The sequence below is a fragment of the Alosa sapidissima genome, chromosome 1, assembly GCF_018492685.1.
Source record: "Alosa sapidissima isolate fAloSap1 chromosome 1, fAloSap1.pri, whole genome shotgun sequence".
Lineage (NCBI taxonomy): Eukaryota > Metazoa > Chordata > Actinopteri > Clupeiformes > Clupeidae > Alosa > Alosa sapidissima.
Genome location: NC_055957.1, coordinates 70,806 through 94,770, shown reverse-complemented (window position 1 = coordinate 94,770; position 23,965 = coordinate 70,806). Strand labels below are relative to the sequence as shown.

Genomic DNA, 23,965 nt, shown 5'->3' with positions numbered 1-23,965 from the left:
GACCACCATAGCAACCAGCATGGCCTAGGCCTATGGCAAAACGCGACAAAATCCCATTGGTTTCTTTTTTTCTTTTCTTTCCCTTGTTCGCGTGTTGGGTAGTGAAGCGATAATGCATTTAAAGCAATGTTCACGTCATGTGAGCCAGAGCCGATATGGCCAGAGCTGCTTGCTCTGGTAAGATATTTGTGTTAAAATGGTGCGTTTAGCAGCCAGACTTTAATTTTATTTTTTTGTATCGCCCTGGACCATGGTGCGTACAATGGAATACAACCCTTGCGGCGCCCCTGCAGTGTGTTTGTAGGTTTTGCCTTCTGTGTGTGTGTGTGTGTGTGTGTGTGTGTCTGATTGAATTTTTGTGTTTCCCTGACAGAAAGCGCAGCAACAGTGAAGGCTGTGCTTCAGTGGTCATTGCGTCGAACAATCCTCCACCATCCAGCAAGTCTCCTTCAGAGGGTCAGTTTCTGTGTGTGTGTGTGTGTTTGTGTGTGTGTGTAGTTCTGATGGCTGGTAAGTATATGTATGTAAGTGTGTGTGTGTGTGTGTGTGTGTGTGTAGTTCTGATGGCTGGTAAGTATGTAAGTGAGTGTGTGTGTGTGTTCAGAAACGTTGCAGGTGCCTGCATTGTTCCTACATGCTGCTGAGAATTGGACCGAGGCTGTGGAGCCGGAATTCTACAAGAATCTGGACCGGAAGACCATCAAGAGGCAGGAAATCATCTATGGTAATCAGACACACACACACACATCTGCCAGATGAGCAAACAATCTCTAGAATATATCTTCCAGCTGTCCAGCAGACCTTTCAAACATATCTTTAGACGTCTTACAGACTTTCTGTTCTGACTGGGTAGGATGACATTTTGGTAGTCTTTGCTAGATTTTTGCTAGGGTACTTGAGTTGGTTCTTAGGGTAAACATGGTAGTTGCTAGGTTAATCATGTTGGTTGCTACAGTGGTTGCTGGGTTGACATTATGGTAGTGGTTGCTTGGTTGTCACTAGGGTAAATTAGATGGTTGCTAAAGCAATCATAATGGTTACTATGCTATTTAGTGGTTTAGTGGCAGTGGTTGCTAGTGTAATTAGTTAGGTAGGAATTGAAGCGGACATGGATGGTAGTTATTGTGGTTGTGAAACGTTGGAAAATATTAACAGTGTGCAATACATGAATGTAGGCTACAGGCCTATGGCTTTTGTACTGAGGAGCACAGCAGTCAAGCAGATGATAACATTGAGGTTCACAGCTGATGTTGAATGGTAGAATGGATGGCATTTGATTGTTTTCAGCTGGAAACCTTAATTAGCCGAGAGAAATGTAACAATGCACCGTTAATGTCACAGCGGTCTCAACGTTATTAGTTTAATTGCTCTTTTATCGCAAATATCTCAAAAATTATAAAGTTCACAAATATGAAAAATACATAGACCTCTGTAGGGGTGTCTGAATGAAGTCAAACAGTTCAGCGGTTTCAGCTGCATTATGAAGAAGAAGAAGAACAGGGACAACAGTACATACAGTGGGCATCGCTTTCAAATGGCCACTTCAGTCGCGCATTACGAGGCGTGAAGCTGCGTGAAGCTTTAGTACCACTTTCAGCCACTGTGCGTCGCTCTGCCACTGTACATCGCTCTGTCAGTAGCCTGACTGCCGCCCCTTCTGAAAAAGCAGGAGGCTAGGCTACCATTAAACGTAATTGTTACCGAGAGGAATCCCAGCCTACAAACTCAATAACAAAATAAATCGTAATTAAACATTACCTCGATTAAGGCTACTTGGGTATGGCTTAAGGCTTGACTACACGGTGGTAGCGAAAATCGAAATCTGCTTTTGATAGCCTACCGGTGCCGCTCCACAAAACGAAAAAATATCTTAATTTGCTATCTATGTTATTGTCAGTGTTGGGGGTAACACAACTACGCAAATCAAAACAGTGTCTTAATTTGCCCTACTTCTTGACTGCAATGTAGTCAATTGACTGCTTGACATGTCTTTTTTTTTCTGTACAATAAACAAACATCTGCTTTATGCCGCAGAATTACATTCATATTTGGCTGATTGCAGACACGCCACTTCCCTCCCCATATTCCAAGATTAAGATAGTATGAAGTGCTTTTTGTATAGGATACTATCATAAGAAAAATCGTTAAAACGAATAGCTATTTGCAATTTGACAAAACACTGGTCCTCATTTTGCGAATGCGAGGACGATATGAGCCTGTTGAATTTAGTTAGATGTCCGAGTCACGCATAATGTTTGAAAACCACTGGCTCGTAATCACAATAATTTAACACACGACAGTTGGATAGCCTACTTCATCATGTCCCCATGCCTACATTTTTGTGAGTAGCATAGAGATCGTTAAAAACAATAAAGAATGGCTCTCCGTTTGGGACATCGAAAACTTATATTTTTAATAGACTACCATCGAAGATGCTGACTTGCAAAAGCCTCGGGATAACACGTTATCTCCACTATCATCAGTCATGCCCCTTGATCAAAGTGGGGAATGAAATAAAAGTTTGAGAACCACTGGCTTAACAAGTTACCTGCAGTCCAGAACACAGAATCTGTTTCAATATTCTGATGATCGGTGATGATATCATGTGATGAAGTAAGAATTTCACTTCACCATGCACCTTCGACAATGAATAGCTCATTACACTTGTTACTGTAAACGTAGGCCTACCTGGTATCATTACAAACATTATTCTGTGTCCTAAAACTGGCATATTTTATGGCATTGTGTCATGTAAATTTGTTGCAAAATCTAGAGAAATGTGTGAGGTGGTCAGCGGGGGAAAATTGAGACACACATTGGATTGTGTTATTACTTGAACATTCCACACTATCCACAGCTGTGGTAGGCCTATCAGGGGCAGGAGGATTACTGTTAGCGCAGGCTTTATATAAAATTCTTCAACAGAAGGCCTCGAATGTTGTTTGTGGAGCGCTTTGCTTCGCTTCTGTAATCTCGGCTTCATTGAAAATGAGGGCTTCCCTCAATGACCCTCTGAGAATAAATAAATGTTGAATGAATGAATGAATGAATGAATGAATGCAGGCTTGCCCAAAATAAAGGCCTGTGGTTTGCGCAGCCTACAGTAAATAACAGACCCGCCAGAATGTGCGTTATGATGCTTTACGAGCAAGATGTTTTTGGTACCCTACGCACACTGCATGTTCTTAAATAACAATGATCATCAGTATTATTCAACCATTAATTTGGGTAAATGGGCAAGCGTGACCACCTTGATTGGCTGATTGGCTGATGATTGATTGTAACGCGGGCATGATTCCAAACACCTCCCTTACGATGATGAGTGACAGGTGACAGGTCTCAGAATGCGTGCGCTACACAAGGACGGAAGATGATGAATAACTGGGGCCGTAGGCTATTCACAAAGGCTTTTATCTTACTACTAGGAGTAGGCTACACCTAAATCGCACTTAAAGATTTTGGAGTTTTCACCTAAAAGTTATTCACAAAGCCTTTCAGACAACTCCTAAACTAGGAGTGAGTCTTCGTGGCTATGGATGACGTCATTACTCATGCACGAGCTTGACTGAAGTGACCACCTTGATTGGCTGACTATTGTAACGCGGGAATTCCAAACACCTCTCTTCCGATGATGAGTGACAGGTGACAGGTCGGAGAATGCATGTGCTACACAAGTAGTGCGAAGGACGGAAGATGATTAATAACTGAATAAAAAGGCCTAGCCTAAATTAATAAAGAGTAAGGCAAAACAAATAGCCTAGTAGCCTAATGAAACATAGGCCTATGGATTGATGCAGTAGCCTACCTTTTCAACATTATTAAATTAATCTGTCACCATATGCCTAGGCTACGTTTGCAAAGAGGAGAACATTTTAATTTCATTCACAATGAAACATTACATTTCATTTACATGTTAACAATGAGTAGTTTTGGTTGTTGTTGGTGGCGTTATTGCATCCCTTTTATGAATGCAAAATTGTTCCCTCGCGATTGGAAGCTCCTCTTGCGCATAGGCTACACATTTCAAAACATCACAACGTAAAATGCCACAAAAAAGCTGTTTATGAATAGGTCTTAGTGAGTTAGGAGTCCTCTCGACTTAAGCTGTCCCAGACTTAGGTGCTTCGTGAATTACTTTTTTTGAAAAAATTAGGAGTCCTAAAGTTAGTAGTGACACGCCCATTAATTTTAGGAGTTGCTCCTAAATTCGCCAGTTAGGAGCTACTTTTAGCCTTAAAATTCTTTGTGAATACGGCCCCTGAATAAAAAGGCCTAGCCTAAATGAATCAAGGCAGAACAAATAGCCTAGTAGCCTAATGAAACATACGGATTGATGTAGTATCTTTGTAACATTATTAAATTATTCTGTTACTATGCCTACGTTTGCAAAAGAGAACATTTTAATTTGATTCACAATAATGTTACATTTAATTTATATGTTGACAATGATTAGCCTAGTTTTGGTTGTTGTTGGCGGCGTTATTGCATGTTAGTTATGCCTACAATGCAAAATTGCTTCCTCACGATTGGAAGCTCCTGTAGCTGCATAGGATTTCAAAACACGGCAAAATGCTGCAGGTTTGTGAATAGGTCTGTGAGTAAGGAGTCCTCTTGACTTCTTTTAAGCTGTCAGAGGTGGGAAGGTGTGATTTGTTGGGGGCAGGTCCGGATTAACTGGGCACAAATGTCTGATGCCCCCCCTTCCCCCCAGCCAACGTGAATCGGGTGGTTAGTTAATAGGTCTATCGTGAAGATTTTTCCTGCCATCTAAGGCACGAGCGCATCTGTGAGGCCAAGCCTCACCAAGTAGCTCGTTTGTTTACAACTAACATTCCATTTAATTAAACTGCTTTATAGGCTATGCCGAAATAGTTTTCAACATTTTGAATATTAGTGTCGGGTGAATTGAAATGTTCTCAAAGTAGCCTTATGGCTGAAAGCTGCTTGGGATCCCCCCCGTCAAGCAATATAACCATACAAACGCGCTTCCTGCACTCATTGTTTCAAAAGGAGTCATTTTGGCTTTGTCAGAACTGAAGAGCTGTGGACGGCACGGCACGGTATGCCCAATGAAAATAAATTAACGCAACGCAACACAACACAGACCCCGCTTCTCTCGCGTCAGTCACTGACATGAACGAAACACAGAACCCGCTTCTCCCTCGGCAGTCACTGACAGTAACCTAGAATAAATGCATGGGGAAAAACACTTCCCCATGACAAAGACATCGTAAAACACTGAAAGTTAATATTTTGTCACTAGCAACATACATCTGTCCTTTGTCAAATGTATTATGTTCCAAGTAGCCTGCTTCATAAAGTTGAACAAATACATTTGCTTATTTCACAGAAAAATATAAATAGCCAGTTAGGGTCTACAGTGCAGAGTTGGTAAGTTATGGTAGGCCAACTTGCAGTGAACATACAAACAGGGGAAATTCTTTCTCTTGTAGCTGAGTAGCCTCAGGTGCACACGTAGACATAAGGCCGAACATGCAAGCGCCAATGAATCGTGCTCTCACGACAATCACGCCGTTAAACTTAAATAGGTTAACATCACTCTAAGTTCGCCTTCAAGCAAGGAAAACGATGATTTGAAGACATCTGTTTCGTTGGAAGGGCAAGGGGTAGCAACAGGGCAACACAGAGACAGGCCCGATAGCAGGGCTGTTATGAGAGTATTAAAATATGGGATATTCTACGGGAAAACATTAAAACGGCAAGACAGCGGGGGAAAGTTAAAATATGTGATAAACACGGAAAAAGTTGGCATGCATTGTTTCGGTCCCCGTGCATATGGATTATTTGTCATATTATTAATCACATATGATTATTTGTGAAATTGTGCAAACAGGCGCAACACATTTGAAAAGGAAGGACTGGTAGCATGCAAGCTCACGGGAAAGATTGATTTAAGAATGTTATCACAATGTGTGGCTGTGGCGCGGGCGGAAGACAGCGACAATTGGCAGGGGAGGGTCATGTCTTTTTTAACAATTCTGTCGGAGGGTTATTGAACAATTTCTAGCAGGCAAAAAGGGGGTCATGCAACTTGCAACTGAAGCACTCAAAATCCCGGTTGCCCCTTCAATAAATAACGAATATTGCTGCTGGGCTATATGTCTTGGTTCATGTCTGTTAACAACTCATTGCCGTCAAACGCATAGCCTATCTCGCGGTTGCATCCATTACAAACAAACATGCAATGTGAACGTCTGGGATTGGGGAGAGCACTAAATGCTCTACTGAATAAGCACGAAGTCAAACCTTTAAATGAAAAACACTCTTTAATAATCAAAAAGAACCGCTAATGAAGTAAACTTATGACCATCAAAAATCGTTTATCTCCTGTAACTCCGTGATAATAGGACGTAACAGGAAGGCATTTGGCTGAGCAACGGAGGTTAATATGCTCTAAATTTTGTCCAAATGATGTCTGTCTATCATCGTTGCACTCGGAGAAAACCAGAATGTTTAATTTGTCCTGCATTTCTTCAACGGCTGCAAACGGGATTCACTCGCAGTTAACCAAATATTTCTTTATTAGGGCAGGGCAGGCATATTTATGGCTATTAAATTATTTCTAAACCAGTCTGCTAAAGTCTGTAGTGAAGTCTGTGTAGGGTTTTCCAGGCTCCATTTCTTTTTACGAGACACCCTGCTCACTTGAGCCATCTACCAGTTGTTTGGGTTGTTGCAGCGTCTCACTGGAAAAATACAAATTAAAGTCGCGTGATACCGCGTGATCCCACGCGCGGACCGCGAGTGAAGCTTGCCAAGTCGAAGCACTGCCCACTGTATTGTATGCATTGAATTTACCTGCAGTGTAATAATAAGAAGAAGCACAGGGATAATGGTTCATTGCATTTACATATATATGAATCAATGCGCTCACACTTACTGACTTGCTGGTCTTAACTTAAGTATAAGTATATATACTCTTGAGGGAAGAGGGAAAAATTGAGGGAAATTTGGTCTCTGCATTTAACCCAATCCGTGAATTAGTGAGACAGTGAGGTGAAGCACACTCTAATCCCGGCGCAGTGAGCTGCCTGCAACAACAGCGGCGCTCGGGGAGCAGTGAGGGGTTATAGGTGCCTTGCTCAAGGGCACTTCAGCCGTGCCTACTGGTCGGGGTTTGAACCGGCAGCCCTCCTGTTACAAGTCCGAAGCGCTAACCAGTAGGCCATGGCTGCCCTGTGAACTGCTGAATCCCTCATATAGTGATAATGTATGTAAGTAAGCAAGGACAGCACTCTTAGTTGTCTTTCAAAGTTTGAAAGACAACTGAGACTGCTGTCCTTGCTTATTTCATTCATTGCATTTACATGCAATGCAATAACTACAGCCTTCTTCTAATGCTAGCTTAGTATAAATTACTTCAGACAGAATTCTAATGCTAGATTAGCATCAGTCCCATAACAATTTTTATATTCTTTTTTATTTTTTATTCTTCTTTTATTATTTTTTAATGATCTGGTGGGCTTAACCAACAGGACACAAAATGTGAGTGTAAATGGAAGTCTATCTACTAGGAGTGTAAAGATTCACCAATACGTATCAGTAACCGATTTAAATGTTGTGAGCGCATTGGAAGGCGAACCTCTGGATCGGTTTAAATGTACTATGAACTGATAGATGGCAAATAGGTCTAAAGCTGCAGCAGAAGACCAAACATTACAAATGACGATACTTCCCAAATAAGACTGACGCTGATACGCTAACACACGTCAACAGAGCGTCCGGCGCCTTTTCCAACGAGGGTAAGCAGCCTCACTGCTACAGTGGCAACAAACTAGTTGTCGAGTTCAGTAAAACGCAGCATGGACTACTAACGTGTGTGTGATATTAACGCGTGTGTTGCAGTATCCTGAATGAAGTCATATATTCACAGTCATAAGCACTAGCCTCTAACTCCTTTCTCCTTACTCCTTACTCCTTTCCGGTTCCGGCGCCGTCGAGAGAGGCAGCCTGTCGAGGTAGCTCTGTGTCTTTGTGTTTTTTCTTAACGTCTTTTGTTTACTTTTTACTTTTTTTACTTTGCAACTTTTTTGGATTACGCACTTTGAGGAGTGTTTTCATTCTATCCTATGGATATGGATCTATTACAATGCTCCAGCGGCAACAAACTTGTGTACACAAGGAATCAGCTGCTTGCAATACGACGGAATGCTGGTAGGGTTCACGTAGGAGGAGCTGTGGTGCTTTCGGGGGTGCACAGCGGGAGTTAAAGTGAGGACTAGGCGCCGGGAGAATAAGTGGAAACACAAGCCCTCAGTTCCTTCGATGGTTATGGGAAACGTGAACTCACTGGCCAACAAGACTGACGAACTGGCTGCCCTGGTAAGAAATCAGAAACTGTACAGGGATTGTAGTTTGCTATGCTTTACGGAGACGTGGCTAACAAGCCATATCCCCCCGGCTAACGTTGAGCTGCCCGGCTTCAGTGTAGCTCGTTTGGACAGAGACAGTAACCTTTCTGGCAAAAAGAAGGGAGGAGGACTGGTGCTATACATAAACAATAGATGGTGCAATCCCGGACATGTTACAGTGAAGGAGACTGTATGCTGTAAGGATGTGGAGTTACTAGCGGTCAGTCTACGACCATACTACATGCCAAGGGAGTTCTCGCACGCCATTGTTGTTTGTGTCTACGTGCCGCCTCAAGCCCTCCCGGACACAGCGTGTGACGTCATTCACTCTACAGTCGCTAGGCTCCAAACTCAGCACAGTGATGCCTTCTTTGCGATCTCTGGTGACTTCAACCACATTACACTGGATTCCACCCTCACAAACTTTTACCAGTTTGTTGACTGCCCAACTAGGAAAAACAGGACAATAGATCTCATGTATGCAAACGTGAGGGATGCTTACAGTGCCACCCCCCTTCCCCCACTGGGGAAGTCGGACCATAACCTCATTCATTTGCAGCCAATGTACAAGCCAAAAGTTCAGAGGCTACCAGTTGCCACGCGCACCTTCAGGAAGTGGACACCGGAAGCGGATGAGGCTTTGAGAGACTGCTTTGAGTCCACTGACTGGAGTGTGCTACTGAATGGAGAGGACTTAGAGGAGGTCACACATTGCACTACTGACTATCTGAACTTCTGTATGGACATTGTTGTTCCCACAAGGACTGTACGCTGCTATCCAAATAACAAGCCTTGGATAACCAGTAATGTCAAGACCCTTCTCAATAGGAAAAAGAGGGTGTTTAAGGAGGGGGACATGGCAGAGCTGAGGCGAGTACAGGGGGAACTCAAGATTAAGTTGAAAGAGGCTAAGGAGGACTACAGAAGGAAGATGGAACAGAAGCTGCAAGATAACAACATGAAGGAGGTGTGGGAATGTATGAAATCTATCACTGGCCTTAAGAAGAGCAGCAGCTCTGTTGAGGGAGACCTGGACAGGGCGAACCAGCTGAACCACTTTTACAACAGGTTCGATTGCCCAGCCCCCACCCCACCTCATTACCAGTGCAACACTCACCCCCACCATCACTGGATATGGGTAGATGACAAATAGCAGAATTCAGACTGTCCATGTGTCACACACTTATAAAAAATGGCAATTGTTAAGAATTGATATGGAAATGTTGTAGGTCTGGTAGGTTCAAGTTCTGTCATATTAAATTTATTGGATTTTTATTTCACTTTTGACTTAAAATAATCATCCAAACATAAAAAATGTCATATGGTGTGACTGTCCACCATGTGTGCGAACTTCCTAAAAAGAGTGTATATCCATAAAAAGTATAATTACTTTAAAGTTTTACCATGCATATAAAATAATTGGATGTTTTTTACAACCACAGAAAGTTTTGATGTTTATGCATGCTGTCCAACTAAGTTATAATCAAATATGTTTTGTCCATAAAATGGTTGTCATATGGCGTGACACTATATAGTATTTTTTGACCGGGCATTCATTTGGACATTATTATTGGGAAGAGGACCCTGCTTAATCAGGAAGTAACAATAGAATGTCAGGAGTAATTGGCATGGTCAAGAGGCGAGTTCTGCTTTTTGGATTTTTATATAAAAAGCTTTGAATTGGACATCATCAATCGTGGCCAAATTTTAGTGTCTTATGGTGTGACATCATTTGCCTAAAAAGTAGCTATTTTCCACAAATATTCTTCATGAATTCTTAAAAAGCACTGCTGCCATGTGGTCAGTTGCATGCTAACTAATAGTTAGCTGTATTTAACTGTCTAGAAAATTAGCTTAACTGTCAAAATGTCATATAGTGTGACGCTGCATCATATGGTGTGACAGCTTTTTTCAAGTCACACTATATGACATTTCTGTCACACCCTATGACCAAATTGCATTTTTACATAAAAGTTCTTGTAAAAACATTATTTAAATTCAGATATTATATGTTTTTTGTTAAATCTGTGATAATTGGGAAAAAAAATGTATCTGTACAATTCATATTTCTCATACTTTTTTCTTTTATGTTACCATGCCATGTAAGTTTAAAAAATAAATACTAAACTTTCATCTATTTTGCTGTTACACGCATACACCATTCATACAGTGACTTCAAAATTCATTGTTAATGATTTTATTGTCATTAAAAACCCTGTTTTGCTCTGACACATGGTGGAGTGGTGCAGTTCATCATATGGCGTGACACCATGTCATTTGGTGTGACATTAAATAATGTCACAAAAAAGACTTTATAATTGAAAAATCATTAAAACATCAATAGCACACAAAGGAAATGGTATCTGCAAGAACCTCAAGAATTTTGAGTGAGTTCTTACAAGAAATATTAGAATTAAGCTAAAATATCTGGTTACACTTAGGAGCATTCTCCACCTTGACAAAATAACTTGTTCAATTTTAGGTTTTTCTTCTAAATATTCACAAGGAAATGTTGCATATCAAAGCAAACGTGATTAAAATGTACAGTGACATAAATTAAAGTAGAAAAAAGTATCTAATTTTCATTTTATTTCAAATTATTTTCACGTCACACCATATGACAATTTTAGGCACTAACATGACAAATTGACATATAAATATATATTTCACTTTTTTTTTTTGAAATTTTTTTTTATATTAGTCAAGTTTAGAGATACAGCAACACATATAAACACTTTTTAGGGATGATATTTGAAGTTTTTTTAAATTCCTTTTTTCAGGCTTATTTGTCATCCACCCATATTGCACCCTCCGCCACATGGCTACCACGAACAAAGAGCTGACAACGACGTCAGTCAACAGCCATCAGACACACAGACCTCAGATGCTGCCCCCCTCCCCTCCCTTCCCCATCACTGCTGATAAGGCTATCGCACCTCTCCCCCACATGTTGACCACGAGCAGTGCGACAACATTGGCTTCAGCCAATGGCCATCAGTCTCTAGCCACACGACAACCATCACAGAAGCACCCCTCTTCCTCCTCACCCTCCATTCGCCTCATCCCCCCCATCATTTCAGCGGACCAAGTAAGTTATCTTTTAAAAAAACTCCATCCTCGTAAGGCAGCCGGGCCTGACAGACTGTGTCCAAGGCTGCTCAAGGCCTGTGCTGCTGAACTGGGGGAGCCACTGAAGCACATCTTCAACTGGAGTCTACGTCTCGGACAAGTTCCAACACTGTGGAAGACATCATGTCTCACCCCCGTTCCCAAGAAACCACACCCCAGCGAGCTTAATGACTTCAGGCCTGTCGCTCTAACATCACATGTGATGAAAACAATGGAGCGGCTGGTCTTAGGTATGCTCAGACCCCAGGTACGCCATGCACTAGACCCTTTACAGTTTGCATACCAGGAGAAAGTGGGCGTGGACGATGCCATCACTTATCTTCTACACAGGACACATTCTCACCTTGACAAGGGGAAAAGTACTGTGAGAATCATGTTCTTTGATTTCTCAAGAGCTTTTAACACCATCTAACCCCTCAGACTGGGAGACAAGCTCTTGCAGATGGGTGTGGACACTCACCTGGTAACCTGGATTACAGATTACCTGACCGAGCGACCACAGTTCGTCAGACTGAAGAACTGCCTCTCTGACACTGTGATCAGCAGCACCGGAGCGCCACAGGGAACTGTGCTCTCTCCAGTCCTGTTCACCCTGTACACATCTGACTTCCACTACAACACCGAGTCATGCCACATGCAGAAGTTTTCTGATGACACTGCAATTGTGGGGTGTATCAGGGACGAGCAAGAGGAGGAGTACAGGAGCCTGGTGGAGGACTTTGTGCAGTGGTGCAAACTCAATCACCTTCAACTAAACACTTCAAAGACCAAGGAGATGGTGGTGGATTTCCGAAGGTCTAAGCCCGCTCTGCTACCAGTCTCCATTGATGGGGTCAATGTGGAGGTGGTAAGCACCTACAAGTATCTGGGTCTCCACCTGGACAATAAACTGGACTGGTCAACCAACACTGATGCACTCTACAAGAAAGGTCAGAGCAGGCTGTACTTCCTGAGGAGGCTGCGGTCCTTCAATGTGTGCAGCAAGCTCCTCAGGATGTTCTATCAGTCTGTTGTGGCCAGCGCCCTCTTCTATGCAGTGGTATGCTGGGGAGGAAGCACAAAGAAGAAGGATGCTGGGCGACTTGACAGGCTGGTAAGGAAGGCTGGCTCTGTAGTGGGAGCTGAACTGGAGTGCATCACTTCAATATCTGACAAAAGGACCCTAAACAAACTGATCAACATCTTGGACAATGAATGTCACCCACTCTACAGCACTATTAAAAAGCAAAAGAGCTTGATCAGCTGGAGACTTCGCTCACTGCCATGCACAACTGAAAGGCTGAGGAAGTCATTTGTCCCCAGGGCCATTGAACTGTTCAATGCCTCACTAAAGGGAAGAGGAGAGATAGACTTCTTTGCTTAGTCTGTCTGCCTCTCCACCCTCTCCATGTTTGAGTACTGACTTCCCACTACTGCTTTACTACTGTTTTACTAATGTACACAGCCTAATGTTTTCACTACTGTTTTACTGCTACACTGTTTTTCATGCTATATAGCACACATGATCAATGGCTGCGGTCAGGCTTCTGCTACAATACTGAATGAATGAATGGCTATAACCCTATTACCTCAACCTGTTCTTGCACTGACATAGTTTTTTATTTTACCTTGTCTACATTATACTTTACTCTCCTATTTGTCCATATTATTTATGCTGGTCTCTAGACCTTATTCTTGCACTGTTGCACTGTTGGACTAATGTTGGACTACTTTTTGCACCTTCACCATGGCACTCACTCTCTTGAGCACCTTGCCAGGCACACATAACTATAGAACTATGGTTTGACTACTTTTTGCACCTTCACCATGACACTCACTCTCTTGAGCACCTTGCCAGGCACACATAACTAAGGACTATGGTTGGACTACTTTTTGCACCTTCACCATGACACTCACTCTCTTGAGCACTTTGCCATGCACACATAACTAAGGACTATGGTTGGACTACTGTTTGCACCTTCACCATGACACTCACTTCCTTTAGCACCTCACCAGTCCCGGCCCTGTCACTACAAGCGTCTTATGCTTGATCACCCTCAAGCACATTGGACTTTCTTAATTTAATTTATATAGTGTATTTAGTATTTAGTTTTGTTAGTTTTCTTATCTTTCTTATCTTCTACTGTCTTTATTGTACAGTGGAGTTTAGTTATATGTTTATACTTATACTTATGTTTACCATTTCTGCTGTAAGTGCATGTTGTGTGTGATGTCTGTATGGTACTGAGACCCTTGAATTTCCCCTTGGGGATCAATAAAGTATCTATCTATCTATCTATCTATCTATCTATCTATTGTGATTGGCTCAGCAGCTAAGTATAAGGGTGACATGAATGTATAGATCTATATGAATTAAGTTATTTTGTTAACCAACAGGACACAAAGAGTGAGGGGAAATGAAAGTCTATCTACCCAAGTTAGCTTGCTAACCAAAATCAAGAGTGAGAGTAAATATTGATTTTAGGAAGTATTTGCAGGAGGTCCAATCTATTGAAGGTCAGACAGATGAAAGCACACAATCTTATAAATATCTATATTGTGTGTGTGTGTTTCTGTGTGTGTGTGTGTGTGTGTGTAGAGTTGATGTTAACAGAAAATCAGCATGTCCAGACTCTCACCGTCATGGCTGAAAGTCTAAGGTGGGGCCTTCAAGAGGAATGTCAGCTGGGAAGCGATGTGATTGGACAGATTTTGCCTTGTGTGGACAAGCTCCTCCCCTTGCATCAGAATTTTCTCTGTGCTATGGAAACACGACAGCGTGAATCCACTGATCCCAGCAACCCAAAAAACTTCCTAATTCACCGCATCGGAGACATTCTCACAGAACAGGTGTGTGTGTGTGTCTCTCTCTCTCTGCCATACACACAATATCTTTGTTTTTGTCATAGGTCTCTGGTGAGTTTGGCACAAAGATGATGATGATGGTGGTTGTGTGTGTGTTTCAGTTCTCAGGGGAGCATGGTGCAGAGATTATGATGATGATGGTGGTGGTGTGTGTGTGTGTTTCAGTTCTCAGGGAAGCATGGTTCAGAGATGATGATGATGATGATGATGGTGTGTGTGTGTTTCCGTTCTCAGGGGAGCATGGTTCAAAGATGATGATGATAGTGTGTGTGTGTGTGTGTGTTTCAGTTCTCAGGGGAGCATGGTGCAGAGATGATGATGATGGTGGTGGTGGTGTGTGTTTGTGTGTGTGTGTGTGTGTGTTTCAGTTCTCAGGGGAGCATGGTGCAGAGATTACTGCTCTATATGGAGAGTTCTGCAGCAAACACACACATGCTGTTAACCTTTACAAACAGATACTGCAAAACAACAGAAAACTACAGGCCTTCATCAAGGTAATGCACACACACACACACACACTGTTAACCCTTTAGGCACCAGAGGTTTTTTTCCGAAACGATCAATTTTGACATCTTCATTTCAAAAGGCTATATCTTAAAAGTGATAAGAGATAGAGACTTTCTGTAAATTAGAGAAATATTAAGGATGACCCAAAGTTTATGTAGAGATTAAATGTTTATATCTAATTTGCATATTATGACGTCATATGGTGGCGGCCATCTTGGATTATAGAATTTGAATGAAAAGTCGCATGTTTGAATGATAAAATGCACCACTTCTTCCCCCCCAAAATGTCCCTCACCTTCTGTATGCTATATTGCACAATACTGAATGCTCAAGTAGTGAACAAACTGTGTAAATCATTACTAATAAATGGCAGAAACAAACCAAATGCATGTAGCGGTAGACTGGCCTTTTGCTGTAGAGATTTTCCATTTACTACATACAGTAGGCACTCTGATTCCATGTATGGGGCACATATATATTATTCAGATGACACACAAACACAAGTAGACAAGACCTGTTTAGTTCAAAAGCTCATTTGCCACGGCAAGGCACAGATCAGGAGTGAGATGACGAGACAAGACAAGAGACAATGTTAGTATTTTTTTTCTTTTTGTTGTTTTTGTTGATGTTTTTTTGTTTTTTTTTCTTAGCTGACAAAGACACACGCATCACAAGGACATGAACACACAAAAAGGAACACATAGTGTATGTCCTAAATGATCAGGGAAATAGATAGCAAATCAACAGTGTAAATCATTACTAATAAATGGCTGACATTTTTTTTTTTTTTATGTAGCAGGCCTTTTGCTGTAGAGATAATGACTCCCTATCCCTATCCATACAGGGCCGGCATTCCCATCATCTTGTGATAGACTATGCATGACCTAATGTGTGTGTGTGGGAGAGGGAGAGAGAGCGTGTCACCACCTCCAACATGCGAGCAGCATGGCCAGATCTGCCTCGCGCGCGCCGAGTGGAGAGAATTTGCGCAGCTCGGACTAGGCCTACTGTCATTCTCATTGCGACTCCCCACACTGCCACTACGTTCCCCCCTAACTGTCCTATGAGCACTTCGACCTCGTCTAACATACCCAGTGGCATTAGACAAAGGCTCCACCACGTTACCGTCGCCGCGATTGTGGAGAGGCACACGTTCAGGAAACAGAAGCTAGCGCTATGGATATTAGGCTACCTCCATCCTCGTTCGCCACACCACTAACACCCTGCTAACTTCCCGATGAACACTCCGAACCTGTGAAACATTATTCCCACCAGTGACATTGGGCAAACGATTCAACGTTTGTGCTTGGTGTAAGCTAAACTATGGAGTAAACTCTCACTTTGTCCAGCTGCATCATTGCAAGGCAGGGACGCATCTGAAGCCTCACTAAACGAATCACCGTCATTTTCTGAAGGCAGATATTCCCCTTCAGAATCAGGGTCCGCGAATAGAAGACCCAACACTTCATTTCAGGTAAACTTTTTTGATGCCATTAGACGATAATCTAATGCAAATACTCGCTGACGTTGACAATATCGCTCTGATAAAGTAGCTCACACGCACACTAGCTCCGGTATTGCACGCACTGATTCACTGCAGCTGTAGCGCGAAAGTTTTGTTTAAAGCATGACTTTTTTTCGACTCAGGGATGACGTATGACTTGTCTGCCATCTAGTGGAGTGGAGGTCGAATGAAATATGACACCCTATTTGACTAAATCGGCCGTTTTATTCAGTACCGCATCTTGTCGACTAAAGTCGACTGTGGCGCCTAGAGGGTTAACCTTTACAGACAGCTACTGCAAAATAACAGAAAACTACAGGCCTTCATCAAGGTAATGCGCGCACACACACGCACGCACACACGCACACATACACACACACACGTACACACACACACACACATGCACGCACACACACACGCAAGATAAACACAGAGGCTGGCTTACCCCTGCTTGTGCGTTTGCTTGTGACGTGTGTGTGTGTGTGTGTGACGTGTGTGTGTGTGCGTTTGCTTGTGACGTGTGTGTGTGTGACGTGTGTGTGTGTGTGTGTGCGTTTGCTTGTGACGTGTGTGTGTGTGTGCGTTTGAGTGTGTCGTGTGTGTGTGTGCGTGTGTTTGCTTGTGACGTGTGTGACGTGTATGTGTGTGTGCGTTGGCTTGTGATGTGTGTGTGTGCCTGTGTGTTGCAGCAGCAGAGACGGAATGGTGAGCTGAAAAGAAGAGAAATTCCAGAACTCCTCCTACTGGTCACTCAGAGAATCACCAAGTATCCCATTCTACTGGAGAGACTCCTGCAATACACAGATGGTACTCTCCCTCTCTTTCTCTCTCTCCCTCTTTTTTTCTCTCTTTCTTTCTCTCTCTCCCTCTTTGTCTCTTTCTCTCTCTCTCTCTCACTCCCTCCCTCTCTCTCCCTCTTTCTTTCTCTCTTTCTTTCTCTCTCTCTCCCTCCCTCTCTCAATTCAATTCAATTCAAATAAGCTTTATTGACATGACAAGAGTGCTTGTGTTGTCAAAACATGTATACAGATTCAGTACATAAATATATAAGATAAACAAAACAATGTTGATTAAATAATAGTAATAAATAAATTATAATAAAAGAGAATATTCATTTTAATTAAAAAATAATAATGAATGATAATAATAATAATAATAATAATAAACAAATAAAAAATTGAGACTATGTTTAGATTTCTGCTCTTTGTCCATTATGTGTTTTCTCTCAGTTTGTGGCACTTAAACACAAACTGAGCAGAGAGTGTTCTTCCTCACCTAGGAGGGTTTTCATTTTTGAATTGTCGTGTAGACCTTTAAATTGTGGGTTTTTTTCTAGAAATGTAGGGTATTCTCTCTCTCCCTCCCTCCCTCTCTCTCTCTCTCTCTCTCTCTCTCTGTCTCTCTCTCTCTCACACACACACACTCACACTCATAACAACACAACAAAATAAACCCACAAAATGACCCAACCAACTAACCAAAACAGCTGCAACTCGCTCTTTGGTTGATAAAACAACCCAGACATATTTAGACAGTACACCAAAGTGTTAATGTGCATGTGTGGTCATATTTATGTACATTTATTCTTGTCCGTTTATTGTTCTGTGTGTGTGTATTTTTTTGTTTTGCGTATGTGTGTACAAGTGTGTGTACAATAAAACAGAAACATCAACCAGAGAAGATCTCTCATCTTAATTAACTCAAAACACCTGTAAAGGTTTCCTGAGCCTTAAATCTCCCAGTCTGGTTCAATACACACAACCACAATCATCGGGAGGACTGCAGACTTGACAGTTGTCCAAAAAACAATCATTAGCCCTATTCTGACAGGATTAGTTTTATGTTGAGATGTGGGGTAAAGTCATTTTACCACAGAATGTCTGTAATATAAATGGCAAATTCGCACGGGATTATGACATCTCTGTATACTATCAGAAGTGGGAGGGGTAACTTGATCTATGCACTGCCTCCCTGTTGCTATGTTGGTACTATGTTGCTTCCTGATGTCACATCCATACATCCAACATGTCCTGAGTAATGTTTACTCAGTAGTTCAGTGTCAAGTTCAAATGTATTTGTCATATGCTCAATATGTCAATGACAACTGTAGGCTCCGAATAAAAGCTTGTGGTGAGAATCAGGTATTCTACAGGCTACAGCTGAAAAAATATCACATAAATTCACCGTCCTTGTTGATTACATTGGTAGCCTATACTTTACCTTACCAGGCAAAATCATCACCCTGTGGTTGCCTTGCATTGTTTATGACCGAGTGCTTCTTCAAGCGCCTCCATGCTCAAACAAATGTAGAAAACTATGATTAAACAGGATATAATTAATATAATATAATCTACATACATTTTTACAGAGGATCCTATTCGGATGGGATTAATATTACCCAAGGTATTTTCTCTGGGCCATTTTACAGAAGGTAAAAGTTGCCATCATTTCTACTGACATTGTCTGTAAAAATTTCTGACATGGTGCATTCGGACGGGGCTAAAACCCCAGGTAATAATACTGTGCACCACTTCTCCATGTGAAACTTCTCCCGTCTGAATAGGGCTATTAATACTCTCCACAAGGAGGGTAAGACACAGACGGTAATTGCTGAAAGGGCAGGCTGTTCACAAAGTGCTGTATAAAAGCATATTTGTGGAGGGGAAAGTGTGGTAGGAAAAGCATAGTTGTGGAGGGGAAAGTGTGGTAGGAAAAGATGCACAAGCAAAAGGGATGACTGCAGCCTTGACAGGATTGTGAAGTCTAGACGAGTTAACAACTTGGGGGGGGGGGCTTCATAAGGAGTGGACAGAGCCTGGGGCTATGCACAGACATTTTCCGGAAATGGGTTCAGTGGTCCAAGGTACTCTTCTCAGATGAGAGCAAATGTTGCATTTCATTTAGAAATCAAGGTCCTCTTCTCAGATGAGAGCAGATGTTGCATTTCATTTAGAAATCAAGGTCCTCTTCTCAGATGAGAGCAGATGTGGCATTTAAATTAAGGTCCTCTTCTCAGATGAGAGCAAATGTTGCATTTCATTTAGAAATCAAGGTACTCTTCTCAGATGAGAGCAGATGTTGCATTTCATTTAGAAATCAAGGTCCCAGAGTCTGGAGGAAGAGTGGAGAGGAACAACAGCCAAGTTGCTTGAAGTCCAGAGTGACGTTTCCACAGTCAGTGATGATTAGGGGTGCAATATTTTTCCCCTTGAGGATCAATAAAGTATTTTTTGTCTATCTATGTCTATCTATCTATCTATCTATCTATGTCATCTGCTGGTGTTGGTCCAGTCAATGCAGCCATCCACCAGGAGATTTTAGACCACTTTCTTCCATCTGCTAATAACAAGCTTCCTGGAGATGGAGATGGTGATTCCTGGAGATGGTGATGTCCTACTCCAGCAGGACTTGCCACCTGCCCCCAGTGCCCCCTGCCCACAGTGCCATTTGCCCCCAGTGCCACCTGCCCACACCTGCTCCCAGTGCCCACAGTGCCACCTGCCCCCAGTGCCACCTGCCCACAGTGCCATCTGTCCCCAGTGCCCCCTGCCCACAGTGCCATTTGCCCCCAGTGCCACCTGCCCACACCTGCTCCCAGTGCCCACATTGCCACCTGCCCCCAGTGCCCACAGTGCCACCTGCCCCCAGTGCCACCTGCTCACAGTGCCAAAAGTACCACAAAGTGGTTTGCTGACCTTGGTACAGTATTGCTATGCTTAATTGGCCAGCCAACTCGCCTGTCAAAAGTCAAATGAAACACACCAGACCCAACAACATACATAAGCTGAAGGCTGTTATCAAAGCTGTTTCAATTGACTTTATTTTTCCTTTAGGGAACTTTGTTCTCTGCATTTATCATGCTAAAGAGTTTGAATACACCGTCTGGTCCTACTTGGACACGTCATCAGTGAAGAACCTGGGTTCATAGGGTGTTTCGGGTCTTAAATCTTCATACACCCTCACCCAGGTGACCCAGCCGGGGGTGATCAGTCCCCGGCTTGTGTCCAAGTGGCCTGTTGCTCCACAGATTCTCCCTACGGATCCACAGCCACCGCGAGACCCTCTCTGCTGCCTATAAGATGTTTGTGGTGGCTTTTTTCAATTGCAGTCCTTTCACTCTAAGGAGTTTGAGGGTTCGCAGCAGTGAGCGGCCAGTGAAGCCTCGGCACCCGACCTCGACTGGCTCACAGCGAGCTTTCCAACCGTTGAACTCATGGGCCTCTTTAATACGGTCTTCCCAGACAGTCAGTTCCAGGATAACCACTTGCTTGGAAGACTCAGATGTTAGCACCATGTTCGGGCAGAGAGAAGTGGCTGTGATGTTGCCTGGGAACTTGAGCTGTCTTCCTAGGTCGACTTGAATCTGTCAGTCACAAGCTGTGGTGAGGAGCCCCCCTGTAGAGCTAGGCCGGTGGTGTTGTTCCTTCTGCCCAGCTCTAATGAAGGTGACTGATTGTTTGAGGGCTGCCTGGGTCTTTCTGTGCTGGATCACTGTGCAGATGGAGTCCGCCAAAGCCTTTAGCACCTGGTCGTGGCGCCAGCGGTACCGCCCCTCCCCTAGCGCTTTTGAGGTGCAGGTTGGCTGGGCTTGGGAGGACGTCATAGACGAATTGGACAAGAATCCTGATCTGAAGTGGCTCGGCTTTCCAGAGCTCTGCCCAGGTAATCCTGCGGGGATCTGCATGTTCCCACCTGGTCCATGCTCCTTGTTTGGACATGCCGGCCATTTTGGTGTGCCGTTTTTCCTCCACCTCTGCTCGTATCTCATCCTGAATCAGTCTGCGCCTCTCTTTTCCACGAGCCAGATCGTAACATGGCTTGGGAAAACAACCAAGACCTGCTCGTCCTGTTGCCATGGAGCCCACCAGCGTTTTGTGCCTTAGTTGCGCCTCAGCTTTAGTGACGGCTTCTTGCGCCTGCCACTTCCTCCCGGTCTTCACGAGGATTCCTGCTGCTGTGACTTTTGTGTCTCTGGAGTCCCTGTACATCAACACCTCTCTGGAGCGGATGACTTTGAACTCCTCTGTTAGTCCACTCAAAGGAAGATGCAGCTTGGTGGAATGGCCATACAGGGCAATGCTGCTCAAGGACCAAGGGAGCCCCAGCCAATTCCTGAGGAACTGGCTGATAGACTTCTCTAGAGCATCGACTGTTGATGTTGGTACCTCGTAGACTAACAGGGGCCAGAGTATTCTTAGCAAGACTCCGTGCTGGTAGATCCAGGCTTTGAATTTTCCGGGGAGGCCAGATCTGTCAATCACTGTCAGCCAGGTAGTCAGGTCGCACTTGGTTTGTTTTAAGGCAGCTGAGTCCTTCAGGGAGCTATCAAAGATCTCCAGGCTCTTGACCTGTTTTTCAGTCACTGATGGAATCATGGTCTTTCCCAGGGCAAAGCGGAAACGGTCTGACACTTCTTTAGGACCAGAGACCTGGACTTGGCAGGCTTGAAGCTCATCCTTGCCCAGGAGGTGAGCCATTCAAGCCCCTGGAGGAGCCATCTGCACCCTGGAACAGATGTTGTCATCACTGTTAAGTCGTCCATAGGGAGGGAAAGTAATCTCATCGCCATCTAGTGGTTGCGTTCCTAGAGTTTAGCGGAGTGGATGGGATTTTTTTTTTAGAAAAAATATATCTCGGTGCACATTGGGATCTTAATTTAATGCCTTCCATATGTTAGGCACTGGAGTCACCTCTATTGCTTCAAGTGGTCATACCTTATTTTTAGGATCAGTTGAATTGTTTTGAGTTTTTGTCATAACACGGTGATAAGGAACTACAGCTGCATGTGACGTCACATGTTTGGGCGCTTAATCTCTAACTGATCAATACACAATTTGCTTAACTGGCTTAACATATTTTTGTAATAACGGAACGTGATGTAAACCGCGTGGTGATAACCTTTATGTCAGGATAACTGGTGTTGTGCTTCTACTCACATGAAGAGCTAGCTGTAAGTGTTAAGTGTCAATGCTAACCAGGCTAATAAACAAACCATGGTACCGTGAGTAACGTTGAAGGGTAAAGTCACGTGACTTCTTTTGTAATTCGCTTATGAAACAAAAGGAGGAATTTCAATTTTCTTAAATAAGGCAAAATAGGGTCTGACATTTTCACAGTTAGAATATTATTACTGTATAGACACTGAAAAATATTTTTGGTGGATAACATCGCTGATTTGGCTTCACAATATTTTTTTTAAAATAGGTCTATGGGACTTAACATTGGAGCTGCTCTTCGATAGGAACGCAACCACTTGGGGCGCTGGGTTTCACATTCCCTCCCTATGAAGGCTCTTATGGAGGGCTGACTCCCAGATCTTGACTTGGGCCCTCTGCATTCCACCTCGGCCTACTTGACTATCATGTTCATGGCCAGTGCGAAAAGAGATACAGAGATTGTGCAGCCAGTGAATATCCCCTTTTGAAGTTGATGCCAGGAGGATGTTACTTGGCCTGAAGAGACTCACGCACTGAAGTTGTTGTAATAGTCTATGATGACGATGCAGATCTTGACAGGAACATGGTGTCTTGCCAGTGCGGTTTCAACAAGCTTGAATGGAATAGATCTGTAGGCATTGGCCAGGTCGAGCCAGAGAGCTGCCAGATCTCCTTTGCTCTCAATATTTCCAATGCATGGGGTCCGCTGGCGAAAAGTCCCACTTTCCTTGGAAATGTAATTTAGAATGATTTCGAATTGTCAGAAAGGACTAATCGTAGGCTATGCGTTCGAAATGTCAGAATGACAAATCATGTCTGTGGGCACATTTCAAACGTTCACATCTCGGTACACCTAGAGGCACCAAATTTGACACAGTAGTGTCTGTAGCCTAGAACAAGATCACATGATCAAACACCCTCTAATCCAGTGGTCTCCAACACCGTGCCCGTGGGCACCAGGTAGCCCACGGAACGGCTATGAGGCGCCCCCAGCGCACCTTCTAAAAATAGCCAACAGGTCGCCTGCAGATCACGCTCTGTCTGAGCAGGACTGTGCATTACCTTTTTTGTCAGATCATGGAGAGATTTCAGGTGTGCAATAACTTTAAAAGGAGTTTTCATATGTTAGGGTGGTGTGGGCGATTACTATTGAAATGTTAAAACCGAATTGTCCACTGAAATCAGAACTTAAACAACCCCTGAATTCATAATGGTGGGTGGGTATACATTTGCAAATTGTAACCCAAATTATTAATTGCACAAAAAGATTTTTTTTTTGTTAAAAAAAATTGAATAGATTCCCTGTGCAAACTTTGAGATGAACAAACTGAACAAAAATGTTGGTAGTGTTGCATAGGCTATTGATATTAAAGTTGAAAATATAGTTGCTTAATATATAAAGACTTATAGGCCTACACAATATTGATAATTTAAAAGTAAATTATCAAAATTCTATCGTTTAGGAGGACTACCCTCGCCAAAAAAGGGTGAGGGTGAGGGTATGTTTGTTTCAAATGAGTTGCCCTCCATATGATTTTGGGTCTTCAGGTAGCCCTCATTCCCAAAAAGGTTGGAGATCCCTGCTCTAATCCATTCGGGGAACAAACCAAGTCAAAGTTCTTCGTCAAGCTCCGTTATTCCACATTTTATTAACACACACAAACACTATTTTA

General features: G+C 43.1%; 1 protein-coding gene across 1 annotated transcript in view; it reads left to right on the top strand.

Annotated features, from left to right (window-relative positions):
• Positions 1–23,965, top strand: part of LOC121722837 (rho guanine nucleotide exchange factor 28) — a 78,443-nt gene that overhangs the window by 7,671 nt on the left and 46,807 nt on the right. Inside the window, exons 2-6 of the mRNA XM_042108642.1 lie at positions 374–456; positions 605–724; positions 14,080–14,330; positions 14,714–14,839; positions 17,046–17,163. Coding sequence (XP_041964576.1) covers positions 14,085–14,330; positions 14,714–14,839; positions 17,046–17,163 — 490 coding nt within the window. The 5' untranslated portion in view covers positions 374–456; positions 605–724; positions 14,080–14,084. The remainder of the gene's footprint in view (positions 1–373; positions 457–604; positions 725–14,079; positions 14,331–14,713; positions 14,840–17,045; positions 17,164–23,965) is intronic.